This window comes from Grus americana, chromosome 6, assembly GCF_028858705.1.
Source record: "Grus americana isolate bGruAme1 chromosome 6, bGruAme1.mat, whole genome shotgun sequence".
In the NCBI taxonomy this organism is placed as follows: domain Eukaryota; kingdom Metazoa; phylum Chordata; class Aves; order Gruiformes; family Gruidae; genus Grus; species Grus americana.
In genome coordinates this window covers 14,201,463-14,220,239 of record NC_072857.1, presented here as the reverse complement: position 1 = coordinate 14,220,239, position 18,777 = coordinate 14,201,463, and the positions used below count along the sequence as shown (strand labels likewise).

At 42.0% G+C, this 18,777-nt stretch overlaps 1 protein-coding gene across 3 annotated transcripts in view; it reads left to right on the top strand.

The window, feature by feature from the left end:
• The window catches only part of RALB (RAS like proto-oncogene B), a 52,762-nt gene extending 45,791 nt beyond the window's left edge, over positions 1-6,971 (top strand). For all 3 annotated transcript variants that reach the window (XM_054830868.1, XM_054830869.1, XM_054830867.1), the window contains one exon: positions 2,434-6,971. In XM_054830868.1, coding sequence (XP_054686843.1) covers positions 2,434-2,553 — 120 coding nt within the window. In that variant the 3' untranslated portion in view covers positions 2,554-6,971. The remainder of the gene's footprint in view (positions 1-2,433) is intronic.
• Positions 6,972-18,777: the final 11,806 nt, after the last annotated feature.

Genomic DNA, 18,777 nt, shown 5'->3' with positions numbered 1-18,777 from the left:
AAGGGATATTCTAGGCCATATGACCTCATGTAGTAGAGGGAAAGCTGGCTGGGGGACTGCTGCTTGGGGAAAGACTGGGTGTTGGTGGGTTGGTGGTAAGCAATTGTTTTGCATTTATATCACCTGTCTTGGGTTTTATTTCTCTTTGTTTATATTCCTTTTCATAATAATTGCAATAAAATAATAATAAAATTGTAAACTGTTCTTATCTCAACCCACAAGTTTTCTCACTCTTCTGATTCCCTCCCTCATCCCATGGGGGGGGACAGGGTGTGGGGTGGGCAAGCAGCAGTGTGGTGCTCAATTGCTGCCTGGGGTTAAACCATGACAGTGACTACTTCTTGACTTTTGCTGGGACAAAAGCAAATCCACAGTTGGGTTTCTGAAAGCCTAGATTATCAAAAATGAATGAGCTTACTGGAATGCGTGTACTTAAGCAAATATCTAGCTTAGAGAAGCCAGAGATCCAGTATAAATTAATGCTATTGTCTTGTTTTAAATGTACCTGAACAATAGCTTTCCAATAGTACCTTAGGTAGATGGGTCTAAGGATTCCCTGAAGTATGTTTTTTTGTTTATAGGCTGTGTCCTATTATTATAAAGGCAATAAATAGTAAGCTATAGACACTTATAAATTGTTCCCCTTTCCCTACAAAGCTACGTATGTGTGTGCCTAATATTAAAGACTTCATTCTTGTTCTCTGCCAAGACTCCTTTGAATTGTGAGAAGAATTCTTCTTGCTGTGTTCCTGTCTTGCTTTGACTTCTCCATGCTAGTCTAGGACAGTCATTCTCAGCATGTGTCTCCTGCTTGCTTCTTGCATAAACAGTGGTAGTGGTGGGTTATTCCAGAAGAGACACGACTTATGACTATGGAGTGTTTGTCCAGTAGGGAAAAATCAGTTTCAAGCCTCCCCTTCCTTCTGTGTGTAGTGGGTTTTCTTCCAGAGGGTGCCTTTTTGCTTTACCAATCCACAGAAGATGATCTGAAATTACTGTTGGGCCCCCTAAGGATGCCAAAGGTGTGGCTTGGTAACTTGCACTTGTTTAAAGACTACAAATTGTAAGCAGCTTTCTCTTTGGACAAAGAACACTTGCAGCTGGCTGTACTCAAGTTCTTGTAGACAGCTTTCTGTTCTTCTAGTCTATATTTACTAATGGAAATGCTATTGGTGCATAAGTTACCTAGTAGGAACTATGTGTCTCATTCTTGGTTAAAAGTGTATATGAAACTCTTGAGTTGAGACCTTTTGGTTAAGACCTTTTGGTTATAAAGGAGATAGCCTAATTTAAATTTGGTAAAGAACCATTCTGACTTGTGGGATGTTACTAGAAAGTCAGACTGTCAGATGCACAAACTGGGTGATGTAGTAAAACATGAATACCCAGACTTGCTTTTGCCTATGAGTGGTCTCACATAATTAGAAAATGCCTAGCCTGTTTTATACTTAGACTAGCTTTCTGATCAGTTGGGATTACCAGCAATGTAGCTGTGTCTGGAGTCTACTAGCATGGTGCTCTAGACTTACTCTAAAGGTCTTCTCCAGCTAGCTCATGTGACATACTGGTTATCCTCTATAGAAGCACTGTTTTGTGTATGTTAAGACAATTATCAGCCATTGTAGTGATTGTGCATTGACACTGTAGCAGAATAAAAAAAAACCACCTTAAGGTGTTTTGAATGATAAACTATTCTATTTCTGATCAGTAGCATGGTCTTGTTTCCAAGTATCAAAGTGCTGTGTAGTTCCCCATTTAAAAAAAAAAAAAGCCTAACTCTGTAGAGTGGCACTAAGTTCTTATTCTGTAATCCTAAAAATCATTTTTCCTAATAACACTCTACAGTAAAATAACTGCATCTTAAGTGGTATATACGTAGACATCAGGTGTATGGAGTGAAATCAACTAGAATTTTGAAGAAAAGATTAGAGTAATGACTTTCTCTGACTCTTTCTTATAACACTGTCAGAGAATTTTCTGTGCCTGACAGTCACTTGAATTACTGTAGCTTTTTAATTATAAAACAGGCAGAATACTACCCAGTAGAGTGTGCTTTGTAATTACATGGAAAGGACTGGACTAAATGCTTTGCATAGTTAGCAAGAATGATTTCTCTGGAAATGTTTGCTAGGCACAGACAAATGTTCTCATGAACCCGAATGCTACTTTTGTGCAAGACTGATATGCAATAAAAAGGTCTTAAAGTGGGGCTGCTGAATGATTTGGTACCCAGGTAAGATTGTCCTACTTGCCACCACTTGACATGTTACATAATTCGAATGTTGAATTTGTCACTGGGATCTCTGTCTAGACTCACTTCTGCTGTATAGGTACAGTGTGGTGCTACATCTTTATTTGCTGCTGCATACAGTAGTTTCTATCTGCTTTCTGGTGGCAGATCTTGTTTAATCTTTCTTTTTTTTTCCCTCCTAGGTATTCTTTGATTTAATGAGAGAAATCAGAGCAAAGAAAATGTCAGAAAACAAAGACAAGAATGGCAAGAAAAGTGGCAAAAACAAGAAAAGCTTTAAAGAAAGATGTTGCTTACTGTGATGCTTGGGAACTGTAAATATCTATCTACAGGTGGCATGAATAAGATACCACTAAGGATATAGGGCTGGATTCATGAAAGGAAGTCTGTATTGACTCCCTTATCTTTTGCTTTGCATATCACACCTTCAAAATGTGAAAACAGAACTCTGAAACCATTTCTGGTATCCAACCTATGCCTACTTAAACTGAAATGGGCTCTGTCTTCCCAGTGTCTTTCAAAACTAGAAACAGTTTCAGAACTACAATCCTTCTTGGTTGTACTAAGTACTTTCATATTAACTTCCTAGTTTAATGTTTCTCTGAATATTTCTCTTGAACCTGTACTGGCCTTAACAAGCACAGCTGTTCAGGTTCAAACATTTTTTCCACTGTTTCTGCCCTCCTTGACGTTGCAAACTGCAGAAAAGCTAGGTGACATCTGGTAAAGGGTTTGAGTCTCCATCTTCTGTTAGTTGTCACTGATATTTCTTACACTGAAATCTGCTGGCTTCCTCCCCATGCTCCATGTAAGAAATAGCAACTGACACTTGAGAGTCAACTCAAACTTGCTTCCATGTTCTGTTTAGTCAATACAGCATTCATGAATCAAGCCTATGGACTCAATTCAGACTTACTTAGGCAATGCAAAAATTGATATTTAAATACTGGCTAGATGCATTCCCCGCTGGTCCGTCTTCTCATCCTTAAATTAGTGGTATGGGTGAGAAAATGACTGTAAGCCTTTCTTCAAAATGAATAATATTGTCACCATCTCCTTGAAATGCTGTTCTGGGTTTCTTCCATGTATTGTGGCTAGACTCAATTACACTCATTCTACATTCATCATCCTTCCCCTCTCTGGTGCTGGAATAGTGAAAATTAAAGTGTTGATTTCATCAGGTTTGTTTATATTGGAACACTTGTGATCATGTTGGAAAAGTGGCAACATCTGCATCTGTCTCTTGTCTTGCCGAAGATGAAAACTTTGAGTAAGGATGGGTCACATCACACAATCATGATTTGGAATGGGTGAGGCATACGTGCTACCTCTCAGTGATTAGCCGGCCAGTGAGTTGTATGATGTCAAAAAGCAAATGAAGTGAAGCAGTTGCCATATCTGTTACTCGCTGTTAATTTTGTATGTACTGTTTCTGATGCACAGCAACCTAGCACATGGAGATGCATGTTGAGTTTAGTTGTCAGTTATGCAATGGTGGTCACATTGATTGACAAAAACCAGCCTAGAAATGAAAGAAAAGTCAGTACCTAGCAGCTCCTCTTGTCAGCTGACTGAACTGAGCTTTCTGATGCAGTTTAAATTAAGTGCAGTTGCCAAAAAAATATTTCTGTCACTGTTGTGGAAAGTAACTGTCTCTTCTGATTGTGGAGTGTCTCAATGAATTATGGTTATCTTCTGTTTTGAAGGAGTAGAGAGACTTAAAGTAGTGACTGTATGTTGCTTGTTAACCGGATGCTTAACACAGTTACTTGGTGAAAGGAATATGCTATATGGTTGTTCAATGAAGCACATTGCAGCACTGAATTAACAAATGCTGTTTCTTTGGGGTGAAAGAGTAGCAAATACTGTTCAGTACTTAGTATTGTAATTTGAGGTTGAAAAACATTTTTTAACATGTACTAGATTGCTCTTGTGCATTCCACCTCTGAACTTTGAAAAAAGATGCGTTAATATCAGAACCTCTGTTGGTCTGAGGTTTCACAGGGACTCATTGTCTTCCATAACTAGTTCAACTTGTCAGACAACTCATTGGATTGGGGAAACTGTACTAAATAAAAGGTGCTGTAATCTTTGTTCTTGTCAAGTTAAATTCCTTCTTTTGTTAATGTTATCTTGTATGTGCAGAAAGAATGGTTAACCAGTTTTGGAAATATTTATCTTTGAACAGTGTAATTAGTTGGTATTACAAAGCCAACTTGACAACACAGTTTTGATGCAGAGGCTGGGAGCCTGCTGGCTTATAGAACTTGTCACTTGAGCTGTACCACCTCTATCTAAAGCCTAAGCACCTAACAGGACACTTGGAGCTGTAACACTTCTAACAAAGTTTCCTCCTGAACTTCCATGGGTAAAGTCCATTTTTGAGTGTACATTGTGCATACAGCAAATGAATGTGTGCTTCTGGAGGAAACCAACTCAAGTTAGTTTTTAGTTGAGACCTAAAGGTTAAGTCCTTAATTAACCTAAAGGATAAACAACAGTTGAGTTTGCATTACAAGCTTATCTAGGTCAAGCCCCTCGAGGCGGATTGTAAAATGTGTCTAACAAAACTGAATAAGCTTTCCTTGCTATATGAATAATGAACTCAGCAAAGCTCACAATGAGCAGCTCAGCTGTATTGGCTCAAGAAACTTGCATGCCTTGACCTTTGATCTTTTTAGTCTTAAAGTACCTGACAGTATTTGATAGGACAGATGAATTTCTACTCAACAGTGAGTCTGCCACTGGTGTTCTTACAGTCTGTGTGCTGTTCTCACTCAGGTTATTTTTTTTTTTTAACTGATAAAGTTCCATCACTGAGGTGGACTTTTTTGGAAGAAGGTGCTTACTGCTTCATGGCTTGCTACTGCATCTCTTCAGTGTTCTGTGCTTGTCACCTTTTTCCAGAAAGACTAGGCCTGGAGACTAAATACAGCAGCTTGTCTGTACATGTGACAAACTTCAGTTTAACTTTCCAGTTACAGCTGAAAACACAATAAACAAGGCAGCTACCCTGGCTACTTCATAACAGTGGGCAACAAGCATTCTCAGTTGTACCAGGAGGGCAATAAAACTGCTCCCCTGGACTGGAGTCCTATTGCCTGCACCTCATATGGTGGAACTGCCTGAATGCATACCCTTCTAAATAAGGGCAATACAATTTGAGGGTCCTTGAATGACTTCCAGGTGTGCTTCACTAGACATCAATGGACACTAGCATCAGGTGGGTTGACTAGAGTGAATAAAAAATGGCACAGACAAATGCTTCCTTTTGGACTTGAGGGTTTCCTGTGAGTAAAGAGTGCTTTGGTTCTAATCTAAAAGAGTATAATCTGAGTACTTGGAGATCAGGTACATCAAACAGGGAGGACTTTGGCAAGGGGGGGATGGTGGTGTGGCTGCCTGCTAGCTATGCTGTGTAGCTGGGGCAACCGAAGGCTGTATTGAAGTTGATATATTCTAGCAGCCTTTGCATGTGAAGTAATTAAAGACCAAGACTTCTCTTCATCTATATAATGTGCTCTTAAATCTTTCTGGAGCATGGCTGTAGGCAAGTAACTGGATATTTGAAGCTGGAGGTCATGTAAGACTTGACTATGCACTTGCACTTAAGCATTCAAATATTATTCTTGTGTAATGGCTTAACATAGCCAGGGAGCTGTTTACAACTATAAGCAATCTTCCGTATGTGGCTTAGCTGTGGGTATTCAGGTGCTCCTCTCTTCCTTCTGGTTTGAGCAAGCATGTATGAGACAAGACCCCATTATAACAGGGGCAAAGTCATATGAAATTCCACTTCAAAGAGCAGGTTAAACTCCAGGAGTGCAAGGGTAGACTTGACTCTTTTTTTTTTTTTTTTTTAGAGGAGTATCTCTCCAGATGGGAGTACAGATGCAGCATGAAGTGCATCTTCGAGGACTTGTGCCATATGTGTTCTATACAGACTAATATGCCTTTACTGTAATTTCTAGGTGAACACTTGGCTTGATGGAGAGAAAGATGTATGCATACATTTACTGGGCGTTAAACTTCAGTAAGATGTTATAGGATTCAACTGGAACTTCAAATGGCTAGCTGGTTAGTATATTGCTTAAGAATGCTTTAGGTCTAAGGCACAAAGCTACAATCTGGAGTGTAGTAAGAGGTGTGTGAGGGGGGGAAATGCATCTAACTAAATGCTCACCAAGATTTTTTTTTTTAAAGCTTTACAAAATGTTAACCCAGTAATTGGGGCTGACAGGTCTATCAGTTCTTGCTCAAAAAGAAGATACTGTTTATCAATTCAACTTGGAGCTTATGTAGACAGAAGCTTTATCTAATTGCTATAAGCATATGTTGCAATGTTCACCTCCTGTTGACTTTATAGTTGGGAGAAGGAGGGAAGAGGAACTAAAAAAGCTATGATTTTTGCCGTAATCTCCACACTTCATGGGAATGGCAGGTGTTCCTCTTGGGAGGGGAAGGTGTTATCTCTAACACCAAGAGAGAGGTTTAGCATAGAGGAAGTGATTGTGACTGCAAGATTTAATAAAACTGCCTCTAAACTATGTATGCTGTATTGTACAATGTAAATTCTTGGGTTTTTTTCTTACACAGCTTCAGAGCATTGTCTCTAACTTGCACAAACATTTTTAATGTTTATAAAAACTGGTCACTTTTCATGAGCATGCTAATACAACTGATTTGTATTACTGTTGATAATAAAAAACCAGGCATAATATTTGTTTGTTATTGATTTTTACAGCATTCTAAAAGCATGTCTAGTCCCCAAATTCTTGAACCAGGCAACTGCTGACTTTCAGTGTCTGGAACTAACCTTTGTTTGTATCAAATTTGTAGCATGATTATATTACAGACTGTGGGAGGAGGAGGAGGTGACTGAGGACCCCATCATCAGTTTTCCTGAAATGGTCTGCATATATTTCGGGACTAAATTGGTACAGTAGTTTGAATTGTTCATAGTTAACTTTCTGCAACCTAATTGGTAAGATGGCTTCTATCAACTGTGTAAATGACAGAGTTGCTTTCCTCTTTCTTAAGTCAGTCTTGTGGCTCAACTAATGGAATAACGAACACTGTGGAAATACTGATCTTTAGTCTTCTGAGTGTGCCAAACTCCATTCTCTGTGTTGGTTTGCGATAAACAAACTGTGGTAGAGAAGCTGAGGTGCCTGAGGCAGGATGGTTCAGGACAGATTCACTGCGCTGTTATGCCACTTAATTTGGAATAGCCTAGAAATGGGATTCACAGTAAACTTTGGGTGCAGTTTCTGCTGCCACTGCTGTACAAGTTGGAAGTGAAACATCCCCTTGTTGATGACTTCTGTCCAAGCATTACAGCAATTTACATAGTCTTGTTTACATGGTGCTTGCCTGGTGTTTGCCCTCTGTTTCAGATTGCCACGGTGGTTTACATAGCTCTCCTTTCCAGTGAAGTCATTTTTTAAATATTCTGCAGCAGAGAAAGGGTGGCGTGAAAAGCATTGTGTAGGAGGCAGGACACTGTTCTGAGCACAGGTACTACATAGCTGTACCCAAAGCCCAGAATGGCACCTTTTTTCTTCTGATATTCTGTGGATGCTTGTGAGGAACGGGCCTGCCTTAAGTTGCAGTAGTTTGAAACTGGAGAATGATTGCACGTACTTAGCTTGGCTTCTACCTTTGTACTTGCCTGTGTTCTGCCCGGACCAGAACACTTAACTAGTGTGGTTTCTTCTGTGTGCTAAATGCTCTGTGGGTTCCTGGGATGGTAGAGGCACCTCTTCCTTAGAACTGTTGGCTCCATCTTGTGGCTTTAAGAGTTAGAAGCTCTACCATGGAGAGGGGCTGCTCAACGTGCTCGGATGAGCACACAAGTAGCTGCTATTAATCTCCTACCTAGATTTTTCTGATCTCATTGCTGTGCTGGATGATTCTCTCATGCAGTAGGAGACTTTGTTCTAAATACAAATTTTCCGTTTGCATGCAAATGCTAGTGTTAATTCTTAAACATTCTAGTGTGCAGTAGAACACAGCAGAATTTCTCATGAGAATGGTGGCTTTACGATTTCTATGGCATTAAAGCAGTTTGCATTGCAAGTGTAAGTTTGTTCTGCTCACTGAGCACTGATTTGCATGCCGGAAAGAATACTTATTGTTCCATGGGACTGTGCAGTACTTCACAAAACATTTTGTTTCTAAGGGTGACTAAAGATCCTGGTTTTTCTTTGCAATATAAAGCTTTAATTAAGGGGGGGAGGGGGGAGAATATCCTATTTAAAAATCTTTTGTTTTTTCCTTGCCCCTCAGTCTTTCCTCCCTCCAAACTACAAACTACTTAGTGTCTATTGTGTGAATAGGAGGGAAATACCAACAAATGGCCCCTTAAGCCTTGTAACTCCAAAGGAGTTGGAGGTAAAATGCTGAGATGAGACTGGAACCATATGCTCTGCTGTTGCCTTCCTGATAAAGTTGATTAATCTCCAGAGTTTACAGTAAGTTCCCTTCAATGGGCTTTGTTACTTGGCTTTGAGGCAGAATCATGTTTTTGATATAATCAGAGTTTATAGAGTTTGTTTTTAAAGTCTAGTTTTCAGGGTATTGGAGGCTTTATACATGTTGGCATCATAGGCCAAATACCAGAATTCAAGGACAAACTTGTGCATACATGTAGCATTGAGAGACAAGGAAAGCTACTCCCTGACTGTTTAATAGTGCTCTGTTTTGGTTTTAAAAGGAAAACACAACAAACTGAACTTGCTGTTGGGATGAATGTTTCTCAACCTGTGGTCTGTAAGAGTGCTCTGTAACATGATTACCCTCCCCACAAAACGATGGCGTTATACTTCTATAGGTGTAAACAAGGAAAACAACTGTGGACTGGGGGAAGGAGTAATTATCTAAAAAAATAGCCAAGTTCTTTCTTGCTTCTAAATGAAAACCATCATGGCAACATTGCCCAAGATAGCCTTCAGTTTCACTCCTTAAAATTTGTCTGGCTCTTCAATTTTAGAGGAGCTGATGAGAACCTGAGAGATGATCCTGGTCAGACACAGACCTCCTGACAGAGGGATCCTTGCCCAGAGTGACAGGATTCAGAAATCGGAAGTTAAAACTTTTGTTTCCTGCTTGGGAGGTGGAGCTATGAAAACCCAAACCTACTAGGTTGCTGAACAAATGTCTGCGGGGTGGATTAGGTGTTTGGTTTCAGATATGGCTATTCTTCCAGTTAGTACCCTAGTCCTGGCTGTGGAAGAACCTCTTCCACTCTGGGGTCTCTGTTTTAATTTCTTTATAGGCCTGCTTGGTTCTCTGTCCTTAGATGTTCATCTTTACCCCTAGGGTTTCAAATCTTCCCAGTTCTACTCCGGTTCAGGCAGCTTAACTAAACATGAGCCCTTCTTTCCTTTTGTTCCTGGTGACTGTACTCCAGTTAGGTGCTGAGCAGTGCCACCACATGACAGGCACTTGCATCCCCAACTATGGTTCCAGCTCTGAAGCCTGCAGGACAATGGAGAGTGAATCAGACTATGGGGAAGAACAACTACCCACAGAAGGATTATGAGCACTAGGAGAGCTGGACACCTTGACTTTGGTAATGAGAGCTGCTTCCTACCTGAAGAACAGCAGCAGAGCTAGTGATTCACCTATTCCTGCAGACAGGTTAGAGCTTTCTTATGTGGTACCTTGAGTAAATCCATTTGAGTGATGATGGTAGTGTAGCAAACAGTTGTGGAGCAGAGGGTAACACTGTGTACCTGTTTTGAGTTGTTTTGATTTGCCTTTTCCCCACCTCCCCTCCCTGAACAGTATGGAGGGAGGAGGGCAGGCAGAGCTTCTCCTGCGTGGGAATAAAGGCCACATTGGCAGCTTCGCCTCAGGAGCTTGAAAACCATAAGTCAGGCCTCCAAAACTACATTTGGTTTAGAAATAATGAGATGCTTTAGAAAATGAACTTGGAGTTCTCTTTCACAGTATTTTTGTTTCCAAGCCTTTTGAGTGCACTTGCTTCATGTGTGCAAGCTTTCTTCAACAATGATGGCAGAAGTATTTTTTAATGAAAACAAAGATGTTCTTATGCTTGCTGATTCCAGCACCTGGGGCATAAATTTTCAAATATTGTGGCATTTGGAGAGGAGCAGAGGCAGGACACACAAAACACTCAACTTCAAGCCCCGTTTCCACTGGATCACCGTCCTCTGTGGTAGGAATCTGAAGGATTGCAAAAGCTGAAGCATAAGGACCCCCTGTTGGTGGTCCCAGTGTCTGCCTTGGCAGCTTGCCAGGAGCCCAAGGGATGCACTTAATTTTCTTTATTCATTAGCATATTTTTAATCAAACCCATCAAACCACAATGTTTCCACATGTCTCTCCCATGGCAGATGAACAAAAATAGGTCAGTGCTCAAATGTACCTTTAACACACTGCACTTCTGCAGTTTGCTCCTCTTCTAGTTGCAGCTGGAGGACAGCAAATGACCTGTCCTCTGCATCTGGTGAAAACTTGTGATGAAGAAGACTTCATTTCTCTCCTGAAAGAGAAAAGTATGGGGAATTGGTCCATGATACAGACTGCTTTCCATCTGCTGCCCAGTCAGAGGGCAGGAAAAGCTGCATCTGAATCCTCTCCAACTTAGCTTCAAGTTTACAGCACTTGTTTAATGTTAATTTTTAGTGAATAATCAAGCAGGTGCAATGTCCAGGGCTGAATTCCCTGGCCCTAATGAAGTTTCAAGATTGCTTACACCTAGTTTAATAATGGGCTTTTTACATTCTTGTCACCTGTAACCTACCTTCATATACCTCATGCTGCCAACCCATTCTCTAGCCAGGCAAGGAAAATGTTGCAGTGTTGAGATCATGTTCACACTTGCAGCTGAGACGTGTCTTGCCTTGTTTCTTATCTCTGAATTGTTCATAACAAGACCTAGGTAAAAATTACTCTTCATGTTTTTTACATGAGCTTTCAAACTTGGTTACAGTGTTCTGGGTGGGGTGAATATTGCATCAACACCAAGTTAAAACTTATCTTTTGTTCTTCTTTTTTTGGAAAGAAATGGGGATATAGGTTCCAGGGGAACAGTCTTCCCCATGAGACAAAAATCAAGTAAAGTCCAAGGTATTAAATAAGTTTGGAACATTTGAAATGTGAGTCTATGACAAAGGGATGCATGCTTTACTTTCTCTTTCTTCCTAAAAAAACAACCAACCAAAACCCAGGAATTTGAGTTAAACAAGTTGATGAAGACCTATCCTGAACATAGAAATTGGAATGGGCTCGCAGCCTGTTCCTAGCGGTGGAAAAGCTAAGGAAGCAAAAGGTGAAAAGCTCTGCAGCATCCAGGCCCATTTCCAAGCAGCTCCACCTCTCCTGGTAACCCTTTCCTGCTGACAATGCCGTCACCCCAGACAGGCTGCAGCAAGTGACGCATGCACAGAGCAATCCCTGCTTCCCTCTGCTGCTGGCAGATTCTCCCTTTGAGTCGTCACGGGCTCTTTTGCGGTTCCTCTTGTTTTGAGAGCTAACCCAAGGGAAGAGGGAAGGAAAGACATCTTAGCAAGATTGTTAATTTTGGTTAAGGTTAAAGGTGCTAGGCATTTCCTGCTAGGAAGACCTTTTGCAGGTATTTTTGTGTGAGAAGCGCAAAACCAGAATATAACCTCTGAAGCCTGGAAATCCATAGTGAGAAGATGAAGTCTTTTCTGCTGTGTACTGGGTGGTCTCTGCTAAACAGCAAAACATCCCAACCATGAGGATGGGGACCTGTTTACTCCTTCCTTGTTGCATGCCTGTAATAGTTCACAGCAGCAGTCATGTTACAGGCAAATACTCTGCTTCTATCCATTTACTTTTCATTCAGCTTTTCCACTTCTGCTCTAAGAAGAGTGTCCATTGATTGCTATCAATCACTTGTTTACTTTCAAGTGTTAATACATACAGTTAGGTGTTTGCATTGTCTAAATCCACCTTTACTTACACCTGTATTCTTTTATTGTTCTTTAACAGCTACTGTTAAATTCAACCCTGTTACCTAGACAAAGGTAAGTTACAGCAAGACCAATTTTGCTACAGGCTCAATCCTGCAAGTTTTTGTGCCTTGACACTTAGAGAGGGGGACGAGTAATTTGGCAAACTTAACTCATGATCTCTCTGCTTTCCCGTAATGCCCACTCTTTGGGCAGACCTGGATCTGTACAGCACTTATTGCACAGTGGTTTGGACTCTGGAGGAGCTCCATCTGCTATTGCTTTGTGGACTGCTAGCATGGCAATGGCAGTGATGTTTCGGTTTGGGGGAAGCTGACTTACAAAATGTCTTGGGCATCACCATGGAGTGTTGCAATGCCTGTTCTCAGCAGCCACCACAAACTCCAGATCTTTGCCTTTCATAGTGAAGCTTCCTGCGCTGTGCACCACCCCAAATGGCACCGACAGAACCTAGAGGCTGCTTTGCTGCTGGAGCAAGCAATGGGGAACACAGCCTCTAAAAATCTACCTTGCCTGGGGGCTGAGGATCCCTTGGCCTTCCCAATTTAGGCTCTCTTGGCTTTCTTCCAGGAACAGAACGTGGGTCCATTCTTGCAAGGGAAGGGCAGGGTGGTTGGCAGCACGGCGGTGTTTTGTATACACTAGGCTTGGCGCTCAAAAGGCTAGTGCTGAACACAGGGAATTTCACATGGCTCAATTCCCTTCTGCCCCAGGGAGTGAGTCTGTCTCCTCTCCCAGCAGAGTGCACTCACCAGGGGATGCTCCGTGCCAGGGGAGGGGACTGCCTCTGTCTCATGTGAATGGGGTAGTTCCAGATGTTTTGGCTAGCAGGGTGGGAAGCGGGGACGCCTGACCTTGTGCCCCTCTGGACTGTCTACCTGGAGAGCTGCGGGATCGTGTTCCTTTTGGTTACTCGCTGACTAGACTGGAGACTTGGAGAGTGCTCCTGTCCCAGCATTGCCCCATAACCTACTCCTTCTGAGAAGACCTGACCTGTGTCTCATGTTCCCCAGGACTTCTGTCAGGCAGGGAAGCGGACTGAGCCCAGCTCTTCTCTCATGAACCGTTGGACTACTGACTAAATTAAGGTATGAATAAAAATAGCCTACGCCCATCCCCTCCACCCACCTTGAGCTCTTTTAGAAAAAGGGAAGAAAAATTATATTTATTGCTGCATTTTTGGACACCTGATCTGGAAGGTGGGCAGACTAAAACACCTGCTGCACTGAGTCCTTAGGGAAGAAAGTCAGAGAAGTTCATCTAGTCATTGTGAGGGACTGAAGTCTGAGATGGATGCTGCAGGCTTTACAAGGCTCAGAGGCTTTTGGTTTGCCACTAAAGCCAGTGACAGGCACCTGGGCATCTTGAATCTATCATTGTGGAAGTCACGACCACATCAGATGCCCGAGGTTTCTTCGCATTTTGTTATAAGTGATTTAAAACCTATAAAGTCAATTAACAGGAGGAGGAATTCAGCATCAGTTAAAACCACAGATTTCACAGATTTGAAGTTGCACTAGCAGAAGTTGAATAAGCAAAGCAGCATCTTCTGTCTCCTTGAGCTTTTTCCTGACTTGTGAGCACAATGTGGTTTGTACTGGGAGTGACAGGGAGTGGACATACAACAAACATTTCCCCAAAGTGGAAACTGTGTGCGACAGCCTCCTTTCTCAGGAGATTTGTCCAAGTAGTTCATCATGCTGTGGTCAATTTACTTTGTGGCCATCCAGGAAATACAGGTAAATAGCATTTAATCATACTGGTGACATTAAACAAAATATTCCTTTCCATTGTGACTGCACACCATTGGCATCTCTTGTGTCCATTTTGTGGTAGAAGAAATGCTCTGACCCAAGGAACACCTAAGAAAATGAAGCAAGAGTCCTTAGAAATGCAGTATGAGCCATCATGCTTAATGCTTGCTTTTTATGTCATGGTGAGACTATCTTTTCCCCTGCCTGTAATATAGGGGTACTGTAATGCCTTAATAATTGATTATCTTAAATTTCCCCTAACCCTGACATCTGGAAGGGGCTGTGGCTGTACAAAATACCATCTATTGCTAATTCTTTATACAGCCCTAGCACCTCTCACCCAGAAGGACCAGACCCCTTGAACTCTGGACCACGACTACCTTCCCTTTCTCCCCCAAAGGCCAGAGTAAATGAGGTCGTCTTGGAGAAGTCCAGCTGCATGATAGCAGCTGCTGCCTTATGCTCCCCTAAAGGGAAAGTGGGGCCTGTTTTGGGGTGTGATAGTACCAACTGGCCACAAGCTTTGTGTTTTCTCTGTCTCAGTGCCCTTCACTGCTCTTGGAGAGGTGGCCCTGTGGAAGAGGTTCCCAAAGGACGTGCAGCAGCCAAATACAGCCTCTGCTGGAGGGAAAATTTGTGCATGATTCAGAGCAGGTACCAGTTTACTAGAGGTTATTGCAAAGAGGAGCTGTGGAGAATAAAACAGCTAATTGGGTCTGCATCGGGATGCTTTAGTACCCACACCAAAATTTGGCCAAGGAAATGAAGCTCACACCTTTTCACTGTTGCACACATATAAACCAGTATTTCCAAGGGATCTTTCACAACCAACATTGGTGAGGATTTATCACGAATAACATCCAAACCTGAATGCACCTGGCTCCAGTATGGGATTGTTGGTGATTGTTTCTTTGTTTTGTTTGGGTTTTTTTAATATTCCATTTTCAGCTGGAAATTACTGATGTGACCAAAGTCCGATTCCCTTCAGCAGTTTCTCCCTTCCTCCCCCCACCTTTTCGCACTCCCTGAGGTCTGACCATCTGGAAATCCTCCTCCACCTCTTCATCATGTGTGAATTTCCACCTAGGGCTGAAAGTGTCACTGTACTAAAGTGTGATGCATTAACACATTGAAGCAGAAAGCAGAGGGGAGTTGGGGATTATAACACTTCATGACCCACTCTGCAGTCGCTCTATGATTTAATCATCTTTATCAGCTTGTATCCTTTTCTTTGTATCCCTGTATTTTCCCTGTATCCTTTATTACAATATTCCCATAATTAAAAAAAAAAAACAACCAACCACCCTCTACACAAACAAGTAAAGTGCAAGTACCTTGTCTTGAGACCAGGATCAACTGAAAAAGGCAAATGGCTCAAGGAGAACACACCTCACTCAAGCAAGTTGCGGGACCCAGAGTGCTGTTTCACAATAAAGCTTGCTAATTATCCATATCTCCTATTGCAAACTTAGGGTTCTTTCCTGCTAACCCTCATGTGATCTGAGCAATTGTTATTTTAGTTTTTTTATATATATATATAAAGTACAAGCAGTAATAATGCCATCTTGTACAGAAATAAAACCCAGCCTTGCAAACTACGTGCCATGTTGGTTTAGCCTTTCGGCAGAGCGGAATGGAAAATTCACTAGTTTGGAAGTCAGTTAGCTGCCTAGCCTTCTTCTAACTAAATACTGAGGTTTATTATGCTTCAAATATATATATATATTTCTTTTGTGGCTTGGTTGCTGTAATCATCTTGGATGTAATAATGTTGCTAGCCTCAGGGCTATATTTATTAAGATTTTAATTTAAAATCTTTCTGTCCTTCAGCATTTAAACAGAGGAAAACCCCATTTGGAGTAGCCAAAAAAACAAACAAAAAAAGGTTCATCCTTTTCTTTTTCATGCGTTCCCTTCCCCTAGGCTCTCTCTGTCATCTTTTAAGCAAAAAAAATAATTGAACAACCCACTTTCCTATTGTAGCTCTGCACTGTCCTAACGCTTCAGTACCTGTGTAGGTTTGGTAGACCCAATGTCTGCTTAATATGATCTGTGTGCTCCTCTTCTTGCTGTCTCTGAAGCAATGGTTTATTTTCTTATCCTTGTATAATAGTACCAGTGTATTTCACAGTAGTATTTCCACATACTATGATTCTTAATAATGCTCTTGGTAAGGATCTAAACCACAGCAATAAATGTTGGGGGGGTGAGACTATTACTCAGAAATGGCAAAGGGCTGTGGAGAATTTTTAGGGTTATTCTTTGTTAATAAGCTGCTCCAATTCTGAGGAGATCGTGGCAGGGAAATAACAGAACAAGATTTGCTTGTAACCTGGGGAGGGAAAAACTCCCACAATCTTAAAGCTCCTTTGAGGGGACATCTCAGTCAAGGGGACAGCCTGAGCTGTCACAGAGTACGTGCTTTTTCTGGTGTTTTAGAAGAAATGGCAGATGTTAGCACCTAAGTTGTATAGAGTTTGCAATCCATTTTGTTTTAATCCCATGGTATATTCAAGATATTTCCTTGTGAGGGGGCAGGCAGTGCTGACTTATAAATGATAAGTACTGAGCAGGGCAGCAGGTGATTCAGAATTTTTTATTAATAATCCTCTCACATGATCTATAGTACTGGAACACCAGCGATGAGTGGTAGCAGAGGACCTGGCTTGTAGCTTATGTCAACGTAGCAAACGTGGAGGCTGAGACAGCCTGAACATACCTGCTGGAAGCCTGCAATGGCTAAATAGCACTGGGCAAACAACTGTAAATCACGTGGAGCAGCTCTCAGCTGGGAGAAATTGCTAGAGGTCCACTAACTGTGACAGTGCTACTGCCCTGCCCCAGTGGAAGATCTTCCTTGCTTGAACTGGGGGACTTTGGTGCTGTTACAGGAGCTGCTAGCTCCTGGCCCCAGCAGCAAGTGCATCACTCAACTGTGTCACAACCATCTTTAAAAACCCACTCAGATGTTCTTGTGCAAACAGCCAAACTGCGCAACAGTTTTACTTTGATATAACAAAAGACTCATGGAAACAAAACTGGGCAATTTAAGTATGGACAGATTGAAAATTACTTTTGACATACAGCACTAAGGCCGTGCTGTTAGTGTCAAGCTCCATGAAGAGGATGAATTCCTGTATGCTACTTTCCTCCACTTGATTTCAAAGCAACTTACAGAGGGTTGAATGCTGTCATCCTCAACTTACAGCTAGTGCAAATGGGATAAAGAGGAAGAAATTCAGGCCTAAGCACAGGTCTTCTGGCTGAAGCCTGTCCCACAGGCAGTAGGTGTAGATGCTTCCTCTACATTGTGCTGCTTGCTGTAGAATAGAGAAGGTAGCTTATGTGCAGGTACTTGTCAAGTGCTACTGATTGTCCATCATGAGATGGCTTGAGCTTCTGTAGCCCTTTTCTCCCATGGTAGTGCAAAGGTACCAGCCATTTTTTGCTTCTGAGCTCCATTTAAAATTGGAGGGAAACCGCTCCATCTTGTCACCACTCCCTGATAATCAATTATTTTCTCAGAACAGCTGATTTTAACATTGCTCCATCCTACTGTTCATTTTCCTGATCTATTAGATGTATCAGTCACAGCTGGATGTATAGAAGAAAGGTACCAGTTGACTTCTAAATGAATTGCCTCAGTAAATAGTGTTCACGTTACAAGAAGTCAAGTTTTAACTATTTTGTTTACCACTTAAATGCAGATTTTATTTTTACTCACTTCGCTACTTTGCAAGGCTTTTGGTGTGAACTTAAACAAACATGAAAATCACGTTCTCTAACAGTATGTTAAAAGTGCTTATATGTTAAAAGTACTCACCACAAAGCAGACACTTCTTTGTTGGGCAACCAGCACAGCTTTTTCATGTTGTCTGTGTGTCCTCACCCGCCCCAACTTATTTAGGTCAATACAAGCAACTTCAGAGGAAGTCACTGCCTGGCTATAAGGCTACAGCTTTGGACTGCAGAGAACAGACTCTGCAAGGAAAACAAGAGCACTTCTGGGCCATCACCAAGCAGCGGATAGCTTTTGAATATCACACGGGGTATCCACCTGATGGTGTTTGGTCCCTTTACTTTGGAAATTGAAGCAGATCCATGAACTTGGTCCCTTTGCCAAAGGGCACTCTGTGGAAAGACCTGCCTGGGGCGAGGTACCTGACTGCATTGCTCACAGTGTACAAGATCCACCTGCGCTTTGTTCCCCACAGCGAACCTGGGAGCTTGGATGTAAACCTTCCCGGAGCGCGAAGGGGTTGTTGAAGAGGACCAATCGGCCAACATGTTGCCTGTGAGGCACCACCAGGTAGCTGAGCTGGAGGGAGCGGGACTACAGCTGCGTTAAAGCAGGTGCAGTGGGAATGGGAGGCTGAGGCTGTGAACATACCCCTGCAACTCTGTGCTGCTGCCTCCCCTGTGTCCCCATCCTGCCCGACAGATTTGCGAGGAGCTGGCATTCAATAGGTGCTCTTCCAAACCTGTTGAGGGGTCTATTTTATTTCTCCGTGACTCATCTTCTGGATTCTCATTGTACTTGCTTTAGATGAGGAGTTCCCAGTTTGGTCAGGTCCTTTGTTTCTGCCTGCTATACTCCCTTTTTACAAGTGGCGTTCAGGGTAGGACCCTTTTTTTAGAGACTGCAAATCTCTGTTAACAGACAGCTTTCAGTTAAAGAAGCATGGGCAGGAGCAAAGGAACCAGATTAACCTCTTAGTGTTTTATTTCATGAGTTAGGTCTACCTTTGCCAGCTCAAAAAATGTCCAGGTCATTCAGAACAGCATTTACTCACTTGATTTTCAATAG